Source organism: Rhinolophus ferrumequinum, chromosome X (assembly GCF_004115265.2).
Source record: "Rhinolophus ferrumequinum isolate MPI-CBG mRhiFer1 chromosome X, mRhiFer1_v1.p, whole genome shotgun sequence".
Classification (NCBI taxonomy): domain Eukaryota; kingdom Metazoa; phylum Chordata; class Mammalia; order Chiroptera; family Rhinolophidae; genus Rhinolophus; species Rhinolophus ferrumequinum.
In genome coordinates, this window is record NC_046284.1 from 22,729,515 (window position 1) to 22,743,140 (window position 13,626).

Below are 13,626 nucleotides of genomic sequence, written 5' to 3' on the forward strand. Positions count from 1 at the left end.
ACCATTTGTAATTGATATAGGATGACAAGCAGAGTTACCTATTCTGAGGCTTTTTTGTTGTTGATTTTTTTCTGTCATATTTTTGGAACATTGAGTGGTAGGTTAAGTTTTCAGTTCTACTTTGACTTCTTACATGTAGGATGTGGTGAACTTAGTTCAGTGTCATGGTACTGTTCCTCATAACTTGATGGGAACTTCTCTTTTCTTACATCAGTGATTTGCTGTGTTAATGTTTCCTTTTACTCACTTTCTGTTAGGGTGATATCAGGGACCCCAAAGGATACTGAGCAGAGTCGCCAGAGGCATCTGGCTTGTCCCAAAGCAGGCAGTATGTATGCGGAAGAGTTAATATGTAAAGAATTGGGGTTATAGATTTATTCACTTAGTGAGACTAATTAAACGGTACTAAGGTATCTTCATTAGTGGTGTGGTTGCAAAGCCTCAGAACTTCTCTGGAGAATTCTCAAACTGAAGTTCAGAATGCATGGTTGTGAGTTCTCAAGCCAGAAATGACTCAAGTCAGGCAAATTTGGTACACCCAACTTGTTGAAATATATGTCTCCCTGGTGATTTGGAAGGCAAGGTAGCTGGGGAGTAGAGAAACAGGATTATTTTTCAAAATTGACTTAATTTAGCTTGTGAAAGGTAAATATCAGACACTTCATGTTAGTTGCAAAATATAATCATAGGAAAATGTGGAAGCAATTCTCATCAATCAGAAGAAGGATAGTGCTAGACTGTATTTATTAAATTGATTACTTTACAGTCTGAATTCCATGTAGGCTGGAACACAAACGGATCTCACACCTACTTGTTCAGGTCCCATAATCAGCCCTGGGTAAAATGCCTTGTAATTGTCCATGGATGGCTAAGTATGTCCTGAAGGTGTTTAGATAGTATTTTCTGGAAAAGAGAGCATAAAGACCTGAGTCCTGCTAGAAGGTGTTGCATGTGATTTTCCCATTGCCTGTGTTGGTGATCCAATTATACTGCAAGGCCTCGTGACAGTAATCCTTGGCCCAGCTGACACAGGGAATCTACTGGTGATTCTACTTTAAACAGGGGAATATGAACATAATTGCAGGTATGAGGAAAGCAGGACTAAAGATCCTGGAGATGGTGTTATGTAGTACATAATTCAGCTATGTTGACCATAACCAGTTTTTCTCTAGGCCATATAATGATGCATTAAGAAATACAAAGTAGAAATGTGTTAATTAGGACTTAGTAAGAAATTTATGTGTTAATAGTAGAACCTTGAATACTGACTTGGTTTTGCCCTTGTTACAATGGCCAAAAGGACGCCAGGCCATTGGTTTCTTTTCTTTTTTTAACATGGGTAATTCCTCACTTTACATGGATTATACTGACCTTGAAATTTTAGGCATGCCTCCATAGGAACGGGGAAGCCAACATTGGAGCCATCAGGAAACTCTCCATTCATCATACCCTGTTTTTTGTAAATCTTTTACAGTGTGTTTGCTTACTCAATAGTAAAGCATAGTAAACACATTCTTGAACTGAGTCTCAGTCATCATTTTAACCAACTTTCAAAATTGTGATGAGTTTTTTATGGCCTTGCTCAGCATGGCCATAAATTATTAATTACTCTGCACTTATGAAAATTGGGATTGCTTACAACCCAGGTCATCTTGGCTTGTGGGAGCAAGAGATAGCCAATTCTTTCATACTTTCTTTAAGCAGTGGTAGTTTAGGACCCCACATGGGGTGAAATGTGTGGACTTCCCCCGGTTCCACGTGAAAAAAAGGAACATAACTGGATTTGGAAGGAGTTACATTAACTTTTAGTGTCCTGGGTATGAAGTCCTCTAGATTTCTGGACATCAAGAGCAATTCATCTGTTACTGAATTGAGGGTCACATAGTGCCGCCCACTTTCTTATTTACTTATTGTGGTTGCGCTGTGGGGTCAGTCTATGACAGGAGGATTAGATATTATATGCATATACTTGAGGCACTGTTCATTATGCTCTTCACCTATGTATTGAAAGTCTTCCAAGTGTTTAATGATTTCAGTTGAAGTGGGGAAATTAATACAGAATTAATTTAGTATTGCAGTGGAAGGGAGATTTAGTGTATGGGAGTAGAGTTTGAGTTCTATCCAAGCATTTCTCTGATAGCTCGAATCATTTTTCTTGATTTTTTTCAGGAGTGGCCTTGCCTTGGGAGTCAAGACTCTACCCTCATGCAACCATGGACAGCTCTTGAAGGGTATTGGTTGGTTTTATCACTAAAGAGCTGAGTATCCAGAACCTGAAGAGGCTCTAGTATAAAGCCAACACTAGAAACAGGATCATTCTGTATAGAGAATTAAAGAACCATTTCTTTAGTGTTGTCTCAAAAGGTGAACTTACAAAACAATTTGGAACTTCAAGATTGTCAATAATTCAATACATGACAATTACGCTCACGAACTTGCCAACATGCACTTACACTGGCAGCACTGTACAAGCAGCTCAGTAAGATTTCATAATCTTGTCATATCTGTGTCTCACAGCTGTGTTCGTGTTGATGTGTGGCAGTGTCTTGCTGAGTGGAGTTCATTATTATTGTTGCGTGTTTTTGTGTGCCATTGCGAGAATGTCTGAGCTTGAATTAGAGCAACGAACAAACATTAAATTTCTTGTTATACTTGGCAAGAGTGGAAGTGAAATCAGGGACATGTTAGTCCAAGTTAATGGGAATAATGCCATGAAGAAAACTGCAGTGTACAAATGGATTAAACGTTTTTCTGAGGGTAAAGAACATGTCACTGATGAAGAGAGGTCAGGGCAGCTGTAACGAGCAGAACTGACGAAAACATTGCAAAAATTCATCTAATTGTGCATCAAAATCATTGGCTGACTGTGAGAAGCAAAGCAGACCAAGTAAACATCAACAGAGAAACAGTTAGGAAAATCTTAACTGAAAACCTTAGCATGAGACAGGTGTGTGTAAAAATGGTCCAAAAGGAGCTCACCCATGAAAAAAAGCAAAGGAGAGTCGAAGTTTGCCTTGGGCTTTGAGAGAGGCAAGACGGTGTTTTTGGCCGTGTTATCACTGGTGATGAAACATGGGTGTACCAATATAACCCTGAAACAAAGCGTCAAAGTACACAATGAAAGTCAGCCAATTCTCCATGACCAAAAATGTTCCATCAGTCCAAATCAAGAGTCAAAACGATGTTGCTAACCTTTTTTGATATCAGAGGGTTTATTCATTATGAATTTGTACCAGCTGGACAAACAATTAACCAAGTTTACTATTTGGAAGTGCTGAAAAGGTTGCATGAGAAAGTTAGACAAAAATAACCTGAACTTTGCCAGCCATTTGTGGCTCTTGCATCACAACAGTACACCAGCTCACACAGCACTGTCTGTGAGGGAGCTTGTAGCCAGTAAACAAATAACTGTATTGGAACACCCTCCCTACTCACCTGATCTGGCCCCCAATGACTTCTTTCTTTACCCAAAGATAAAGGAAATATTGAAAGGAAGACATTTTGATGACATTCAGGACATCAGGGGTAATATGACAATAGCTCTGATGGCCATTCCAGAAAAAGAGTTCCAAAATTGCTTTGAAGGGTGGACTAGGTGCTGGCGTCAGTGTATAGGTTCCGAAAGGGAGTACTTCGAAGGTGGCCCATGGCGATATTCAGCAATGAGGTATGTAACCCTTTTTCTAGGATGAGTTTGCGAACTTAATTGTCAGAGCTCGTATTTGTAAAGAAAACATGGCTGCTCTAATGGTACATGGTTTTATCCAAATATGGACCAGGGAGACTGATATGTCTAGGTCAAAAGAAGCATTCATTGAAATAGTGAAAGGAAAGAAGAAAATTAAATTGGTGGTCTATTTCAGCTGGAGTATATATAACTTTTCAGCTAAGTAATAATATTGAAAATGTGGTCTTTAAATCGTATGAAAAAAAACAAAATCACCTGTATGTAACACTCCAAAATAATAGCTTCCTGTTTATTAAAAGATTATCCTCCAGAAATGCTGAAGAGTTGAAGATGTTCCTGGATAGAGTCCATCAAAATAATCTTCACCCACCTATGGGACCTGATAGGGAGGGGATTGATTTTACCAGCACAACATTTCACAAAGTGCACAAGAAGTCAAGTCGCAAATCTTTTGATATAGGAGAAGGAAGTGGAACACCTGACCTTCAGAAGATGCCTTTGTGTACATCAAAATCATCAACACCTACCTGCAAAGAGTTATAGAAAAATAGTTGGGAGAAGAGAAAACGGATGCTACCATCTGGTTCAGAGATAAATGAGAAATTCTGGAAAAAGAATAAATCTGTAAGAAAAAATAAATCCAATCCCAATGAAAAGAAAGTATTGAAGTTAAAAGAATTAGAAGAGATCATGAAATTAGAATTTGGAACTTTATTCAAGACCAATTCTACTGGAAACCCTTACGTAAATGGCATTGCTCTTCTCCAGACTCTCTCAGAAAACATATTTGTCACTTCTGTTGAAACCAGTGTATTGTGAGGGTGACCCAGAGTCGGACAGAATGAAGATAACCTTTGAATTTTACCCAGAGAAACTATGGCAAGGCCACCTCAATTTGGGAGACACCTGTTATATGAATGCCGTTTTACAGTCCCTGTTTTCAATTCCATCATTTGCTTATGATTTACTGTATCAGATTTTCCATGGGGTACAGTTCCTCTTGATGTTCTTAGCATGTGCATGACACACCTGCTTATTTTGAAAGATATTTACAACATAAAAATGAAGATGAAGTTACTTGTCAGTATTAAAAAAAAATTTCAATAGCTGCAGAGGTGTTCTCTGGCAACATACAGAATGATGCTCATGAGTTTTTAGGTCTCTGTTTATATCAGATGAGAGAGAACATGGGAAAACTAAACAAAATTTGTAAGACTAAAATTGAATCTGAGGAAAAAAATTCACCTCAACAGGTTTTTTGCTGGCAGTGCTGCCACCAACGTGCTCATTTGTCCTGTCATCACAAATTTTGAGTTTGAGTTACTGCACTTTATTATTTGTAAAGCCTGTGGTCAGGTTGTTCTCAAGACAGAAGTGAGTAATTATCTCTCCATCAACCTTCCCCAAGGAGCAAAAATACTTCCTTTGTCTATTCAATCTACTGCTGATCTTTTCTTTGAAGCAGAAGAGCTTGAGTATAGATGTGGGAAGTGTAACCACAAGAGTTTCGTTGCAGTGCACAAATTCAGTAGGCTACCCACGGTCTTTATTGTTCATCTGAAATTCTATAGCTTTAATGAGTCTTGGTTGTTAAGGAAGGATGTCCAGGAAGTCATTGTTTCTAAATGTCTAAAGTTGTCTTCTTATTGCAATGAAAATACCAAACCACCTGTTCCCTTGAGCAAGAATGTGCATATTAGAAATTTCCAATTTTTAAAGATCTCTCAAAAGATACATTGTGATATCCTCATTTCATTGATACCTTCAACAAAGTTGACCTCAGAATCTAAGGATTCCCTGGCTCCACACATTGGATCAGACAAAGAGTCTGGACCACAAAAAGACTAGATTTTTGGGTGAAGCAGAGAACAGCAGCAAAAAGGCCTGGGGAAATATTCTAAACTGAATATAACAGGGTCCAAATTGGTAAACTCAGAATATGGTACAACCATTATAAAAGAGCTACTAGCAGCTGGCTTAACGTGTGATCTGGAAGACACCAACCTTTCTGTTATCTGTGAAGGTGCAGGGAAACCCACCAGTGGCCCAGACACATATCCTGCAGAAGTTCATCTCCAAGAAGTGCCTGGAAATCAAACACTAAAGAAATAGGAGAGAACCAATATGTTTATAAATGTTAAGAGTGTTGCTAAAACTACTAAGAAATTTTATGAAGATTAAAAAAAAAAAAAACAATTTCAGAAGAGTCCCCCAAAGTAGCTGAATGTAAAAGAATGAAAATCTATGAACAAGCCCTTTAGCAGGCACTGCTTCAAAGCCTTCCCAAGCCAGATGCCCCATGGTACACAGAGAATCTCAGAAGACCTACAGAGTTAAGTTTCTAGGAGACCAATGTGAATTTCCTAAGTGCGTTGGTTCTGATAAAAACCTTGAAAACAAAGACTTTTTAGATAAGGAGAAGACAGAAACTGAAGTCAAGAAACCAAAAAGAAATTCCAAGATGAAAGATCGTTATGCATATCAGCTGATTGGTGTTATCAGCCATTTTGGGAAGACCCTAAATTCAGGCCATTATATCAGTGATGCCTATGACTTTGAGAGGCAAGTTTAGTTTATTTACAATGATATGCAGGTGTCAAATATCTAAGAGGTTTCTATGCAGAAGGCTAAGCTTTCCACCGGGTACATCTTCTTTTATATGCACAATGAGATCTTTGAAGAGCTGTTGAAAAGGCAAGAGAACTCCCAGCCTCATAGCACAAAGGCAGGGGAGAACCCTCAGAAGGAATAAGAGAAACAGACTCCTGGTTGCACAGATCTGCTCAACTGCCTCACTTACTACCACTTCCTCTATAGAAGGAAAACTCTGAACTTTAGCTAAAGATGAAGAGGCAGCTACCATCCAGGATCAAAGTTCAAAGCAGAAACACTTACTGGGAAATTTCCGTTCTAACCCTGTTACAGACACCTCAATCCCACAGGTCTGACTGATAAGCATTCTTCTCTCCTACTAGACTAGAATTATGCTTTCCATATTCTAATGCAGTGGATTCGAAGTGTAGTCCTTGAACCAGCAGCACCAAGAACATGAAGGAACTTGTTAAAAATGCAGATTCTTGGATTCCACCACAGACCTACTTATTCAGAAACTCTGGAGTTGGGTAGCAATTTCATGGAGATTGTGAAACTTGAGAAAGTCAGGGAACCACTACTGTAGCGTGTAGAGTATCTTGGTGTACTTTGCTGTTGTATATTTGAATTGTTTACATTTTGTAAAGGGGTTTGATTACATTTTCTATTTCTTATATTCATGTATGCCTTTCATTTGTAAACTTGTTAATGTCAAAACACACACAAAAGAATCACTCTTCTGCTGATCATACTCAGCAATTTGATGGAAAAATAGTTAATGGAGTCCTGGCAAACAAAACAAAACAAAACAGTTGAGGCCTTGGCAAAAAAAAAAAAAAAAAAAAAAATAGTTGCTGGGATCCTGGCAATAAATAGTAAATAAAGGGGGAAACTTACGAATCCTCTTGGGCATATGTAGATGAGACTGAACACCAGTTCAATTCTCCAAATTGTTTGCTAAAGTCCTCCTTTTCCTCTATGCCAAAGGGTCTATATACCATCAAGTTTAAACCTTGGGGATGGAGAAGTTGATCTGCCCTCAAAAAATTGACCCACTTTTCCTGTTTGTTAACAAGCTGTTCTCAGTGATCTGAGCCCATCGTGCCATTTTGGTCTTCTCAGAGGGGCGCTTAAGTTTCCTCAAAGGAAAGTCGATTACTAGAACTTTATCTGAAGCCTTGAACAATCCTGTTCAACACTGCAAGACTAATTCCGTATTTCTTTTGCTTCTCTTTACCTTATTGCATGGTGGCCTTATTTCTTCAATGAGTAAGGAGTACATGCTTTAAAGTGGACTTGTAGGATTTGAAAGTCTTACTTGTTACTGATTTGATACGTCAAAAAATTGTGCTTGAATATGATCTGCTTCTAGGTAAAAGCTTCATGAGTCCTGGGTGCTCATATTCTGTTGGAGCTCCATATGATTCAGGGATTTAGTAATTCTGATATTAAACATGTACCATCTCTGTAACCTAACCTTTTCTTGCCTTTGAGGCAGTGAGTCTGTAATGCCTTTTACCTTGGTTATGAACAAATTACTTGTACTAAAAGGCTATCTCACATTACACTGAAGGATTGAATTTTTGGTCCTACCTTTACAAACATGGTTATCCCCCCATGTGGTCATAGACCATGGGCTATGGTCTTAGTATAGCTGTGTTAATCCAAGAGCTTGTTGATGCTCTTAATCCCAAAGGCCTTTAAAGAGATGAACTGGAATTTAGTGGTGTGTGGGGAAGTTAGGAAATGCCCTCTAAGGGGAAAACCAGATTCCAAAGTTTGGGAATTCTGTTGTTCAGAACAGGTTGTATCTAGAAGGTCTGAATGGGACCTGAAGATTGCTGAGGTAGATGGGGTAGGGGGAATCCATAGGTTGAATTAATCACTCTCATGGAAGAAGATGTTACAGACGCAGTAATGAGAGATTTGTTCAATTTGTGTAGTACTTCTGCAGCTGGAGGGATTGAAGGATAAGTCTGGAGTTACATTTAGAAGCGGAGAGTGACAGTTTGGTTTTCCAATTTTAGGCTTTTGGCTTCTCTAGCATAGTTAAATTGGAGCCCAGTTACATAGGCATCAAAGCAGGAATTTTGGTAAGAGTGAAGGAAAAGTTACTTTGTTTTGAAAGGAAAATGAAGATGCCGATAGTTTTAAGGGATTTGACTTTTTTTTTTTTTTTGGTGTGGAGTATAGGGTATTGTACATCCTGAATATGCTGCTCTTCAGCAACTAGCACTTCCAAATGTAGGGCAAATGAAAAGGTGAAGAAAATGATTGGGGTATCAATGACAAGGAGGAACTGTCCTGGATAGATTGCTTGGGTGGAATCCATCATTGCCCTGTGAGAAGAAATTCTGAATGCACAATGAGTGGCTATATACTATCTACTTGTTATATTTCAAATAAAATATTAAAATAATACTTCAGTGAGTGGTTGTTATTTATTATGCATTTTAATTGGTTCTCTAATTTACGTATCAGGTTTCTAGGTAATCCATGGCTATAAAAACTGAATCTTTGACACTTAGTGTATTAGTTTTCTATTGCTTCTATAACAAATTACCACAGACTTAATGATTTAAAAACAACATAATTTTAGGTGCACAGACTACAGAGAGGGAGGGGAGTTCTCACTAACCTCGAGGCAAGTCCCTCTTTAGGCTGTGAAGTGGCCTCCCAGTGACTTACCTGTAGAGAAGCTTGATACGTCCAAGAATTAAACCAGTTTTTAAAAAGTGATATAAACTGTTTGGAGGTGCTTTCCAAATCTTGTTTCAGATTTGGGGTCTAAAGATGCAGAAAGTGGCTTTTTACCACACATCTCTTGGAATATAGACTTAAAAGTTTATCGATGACTTGCAGATTTCTGGTCAAGATGGTGGAGTAGGTAAATGCTGTTCTTACCTCTGCTCACGACCACATCAAAATTACAACTAAACTACAGTACAATTGATAGGGTAGGTAGTTAGATAGAAATGAGCAGGAGAAGGAGAGACCTAGCTCCAGTTAGAAAGCCCTTTGCTGCAGCTCTTACTTAGGTCAAGACTCCTTGCAGTTGCCCTCACTTAGGGCACCAGTGCCTTACTAGCCCAGCAGGATTCCAGGCTCACACATGCCCCTAAATCAAAAGGATGTATTGTTAGAGGCTAGAGAGAGAAAGAAACCATTCTGCTTATCAGAATGTACACCCTGCTTCTCCGGGCCATTGTAATGAGCTCAGACAACCTTGGGAGCAACAAGGAGTACGATGCATGCCAGCTGGGAGAATGAGAGGTACTGGAGAGGGAAAGGGAGAGACAATTCTACCCATAGAAATAAAAACTCACACACAATGTAAGGAGAGGCCTCTTCCCTCTCTTGGGTCAGCCCGCTCTGTGTTTTGGAGTGTACTTGCTTTCACTAATGAACTTGCTGTTCTATGCTGCACAAACTGTCTCTTGACTGAATTCTTTCCTTCAAGAAGACAGAGCCGAGATACAACATCATTCCTGGTAATACAACTATCATTGAGAATCACCACAAGTCTAGCAGAACCCAAAATTCTACAATTAAGGATATACAGAAGAAGCCACCTTGAGACTGGTGGGAGAAGCAAAGACGCAGAACGAACAGGTCCCACATCTGTGGGTAACCTCTAAAAATCGGGAAGGATATCTCAGCTATGGAGAGCACCCCTCACAAGGAGCAAGAGGTCTCAGCCCCACATCAGGCTCCCCAGCCCAGGGTTCCACTACTGAGGAGAGAAACCCTATAACTTGGGGTTGTGAAAAGCAATGTAGATTGTGGTTGAGTGAGAAAAGGGTGGCTGCAGTCACAAGTGCTCCTCTTAAAGGGCCCACACACAGACTTACTCGCTGACAGACTCACTTGCTCTGAGCTCCAGCAATGGGCCAGCAGCTCAAAAGGTGCCAGGGACATACGCGGAGGAACTGTATTGTCTGGCCTCAGGGTGAGGGCTAGAGCAGCAGCTTTCTGCTGGATGAAGGAGCTAGCAAAACCCATTGTTTCTTTGTTGAGACTTCCCCACTCCCTGCATGCAGATGCAGGCAGCTGCCATATCTGAGTCTTCATCACCCTGACTAACACTGTTCACCCTGCCCTGGAAATTTCCTGAGACCCCACCCAACTTTCGGGGTGAAAGCTCAGCCAAGCTGCTTCCATTGGTTTTTCGATACAAATGGTCTGTCTTGACTCATGCTATAGAATTTCCTAAAATCTCTCAAAGGTTCACAAAACCCAAACAAGCAGCATCTGACTTCGGCATGTCCTGTACTCCTTGCGGAGCACCTCTACTCCGGGCACTAGTGACAGCCAGCCTCAGTTCTTGGCTTGGCCTCTCAAGGCACCTCCAAGCACATTATGTGTGCTGGCCATCTGCAGATTGCTTTGTGGCTCATGCCAGGTAGCCCCAGGCAGGGCACAGGCTGTGGTTGAACTTGGGATGTAGAGGGTCCCCTCCTAGGAAGCCCCAGGACTGGCAGGCCTGGTGGTTGATTTTGTACTGAGCCAAAGCACCCCCTAACCACTTCAACAAACAACACACCCAAAGGACAGACTGGGCAGACACCAGAGCCCTGCTAAAGTGAATCCTGTTCTATAGGGTCAACCCCTACACCACAGCTCCTCCACTATAGTCATGGCTAGTCCTCACAACCAATTGGCCCGAGGGCCAATCCCATCCATTGATGTGCATACAGCAACCAAGGCTTAACTACAAAAGGAGGGCATCTACAACCCACATAAGGGACACACCTTGAGTACCTGGCTTTGGTGACCAGGGAGACTGCACAATTAGGCCCTGCAGGACACCTAAATAAGGTGTGTTTACTAAGAGGGGGAGGCATAGCAACCAAATACATAGAAACAAACACAGGGAGGCAGCCAAAATGGGGAGACAAAGAAACATGGCCCAAATAAAACATCAGAACAAATCTCCAGAAAAAAAAATATTTTTAAGTGGAGACACCAAATATACCAGAATCAGAGTTCAAATCACTGGTTATAACAATCCTCAATGATCTCAGGGAGAACATCAACAAAGAGACAGGAAACATAAATGTGAACATAGAAAACAAAAAAGAACCAGTCATAAATGAAGACTACAATTACTGAAATGAAGAATACCATGTTTCCCCAAAAATAAGAACTAGCCGGACTATCAGCGATAACATGTCTTTGGAACAAAAATTAATATAAGACCTGGTCTTGTTTTACTATAATATATGACTGAGTCTTTAATATAATATAATAATATAATGTAATATATATAATATAATAATATAATACCGGGTCTTCTGTTACTATTTGCTCCAAAAGACGCATTAGAGCTGATTGTCTGTCTAGGTCTCATTTTCAGGGAAATATGGTACATGAGGGAATCAACAGTAGATTAGATGAAGCAGAGGATCACATCACCGATTTGGAAGATAAGGAAGCAGAAAACACACGATCAAAACAGCAAAAAGGGGAGAATGACATCATAGAAATGGCAGCGTGAGGTGATCCTCTTGAAATCTCTGCTGGAATTTAAAACAAATTGAACAACTATAATTCCACAAACGACTCCATGTGCAGCAGACAGGCAAAACTAAGACAAGCAACTGAAATCATGGAAAAGTGGGCAAACTGGGACAGAGTGGGAGGAAGGAAGCGGGAAGTGCAGAGACGCAGGCCACACAGTCCCAGGACGCAGACCTAGCTGACAGCTCCGAGCTCCCTGCGTTCCGAAGCCACCACACCTGCGGGAGAGGGAAGAATTCGACTGCTACTGCTCCGCTTATGGCCCACAGTCCTCCCTGAGGGATCAGCATATAATACAGCTGAACCCAATGCTCATGGCAGAGACCCCAGGGCAAAGACTGAGGAAAGAAGGGTAAAAATGGAGGTTTAAGTCCTCACTGCCAAGCAGAGGACAGAAAGCTAAGGCGCGGAGCCTGGCTGACCCCTCCTTACTCTCCCAGAGCTCGCCCCACCCTTACCCTCCCAGTGCTAGAAGTGGAATGGTAGCAGTGTCAGATCAAAATAACAGAATATTTGCAGTTCTGAGAACTGCAGTCTACAGCCACAGACTCGCAGCCCAACTAGTTCTGGTGAAGGGGAGGAAGTCTTGGGTACAGGACTCCTTGTGCTGGAGGTCGCTGCCATTGCTCTGTCCCCACCTATTTGGGCGGATCCCTGCAACGGTAAACAGAGCCACTGAAACAGACAGGCCCTGAATCTGGTGCAGTAAGAGCTTCGGAACTTCAGAAGCTTTCCATGTCCTCAAACAGAAATTGTGCCCTGAGACCCAGACAATCAGCTCACAGAGAAGCCCACTTTCCAGGGAATCCACCTGTTGAGTGAGAGGCCGGAAGAGTGCAGAGAAAATATAACACTACAGCGTGAGAGAGAATTAAAGGCTGCAGTTGGAAAGAAAACAAAGCATCCTACCAACAAGTACTGGAAAGCAAAGGAAAGACCTCTTTCCTACCAACCTGTTGCAGAAACCCACTCCTGTACATGCCTAAGAAGAGAAATAATTCACTAAATGGCATGAATAACCAAGGAAACAAGACAGCTCAGAAAGAAAATTAAGAGTCTCCAGAAAATTAACTTAAACACATGGAAATATGTGACTTAAAGGACAGAGAATTCAAGATTGCAGTTCTGAAAAAACTCAACGAGATGCATTAAAGACAGGCAGTTTAATGAACTCAGAAAAACAATCAAAGGACAAAATGAACATTTTAACAAAGAGATTGAAATTTTAAAAAAGAACCAAATAGAATTTTTGGAGATTAAGAAATCAATAAAAGAAATGAAGAATGAAATAGCCAGCTTGGTAATAGAGCTGACCAGATGGAGGAAAGAATTAGGGATATCGAGGATAAAAATTTGGAAATGACACAAATGGAAGAAGAGAGACACTTGAGAGTTAAAAGAAATGAAAGAACTCTACAAGAACTTTCTGACTCCATCAGAAAGAGCAATATAAGAATAATGGCCATACCAGCAGGAAAAGAAAGGGAGGGGGGAATCAGAGAGTATATTTAAACAAATAGTCAATGAAAACTTCCCAAACATGTGGAAAGAACTTGATCCTCAAATTCAAGAAGCAAATAGAACAACTAGTTACCTCAACCCCAACAGGCCTTCTCCAAGGCGCATTGTACTGAAGTTGTCAAAAATTAACGAAAAAGAAAGAATCCTCAAGACAGCCAGGGAAAAGAAGATGGTAACCTACAAAGGAAAGCCCATTAGGTTATCACCAGATATTTCAGCAGAAACTCTACAAGTCAGGAGGGAGTAGACACAAATATTCAAACTATTGAAAGAGAAAAATTATGAACCAAGAATAATATATCCAG

The 13,626-nt window shown here is 40.5% G+C and overlaps 1 protein-coding gene across 1 annotated transcript; it reads left to right on the forward strand.

Moving 5' to 3' along the window:
* The first annotated feature begins 3,735 nt into the window (after positions 1 to 3,735).
* Positions 3,736 to 6,440, forward strand: USP26 (ubiquitin specific peptidase 26). Its single transcript, XM_033126318.1, is given in 10 exon segments — positions 3,736 to 3,860; positions 3,862 to 4,111; positions 4,457 to 4,485; positions 4,487 to 4,662; positions 4,665 to 4,781; positions 4,784 to 4,944; positions 4,946 to 5,514; positions 5,731 to 5,824; positions 6,034 to 6,058; positions 6,061 to 6,440. Coding segments are annotated over 10 exon segments (1,926 nt in total).
* Positions 6,441 to 13,626: the final 7,186 nt, after the last annotated feature.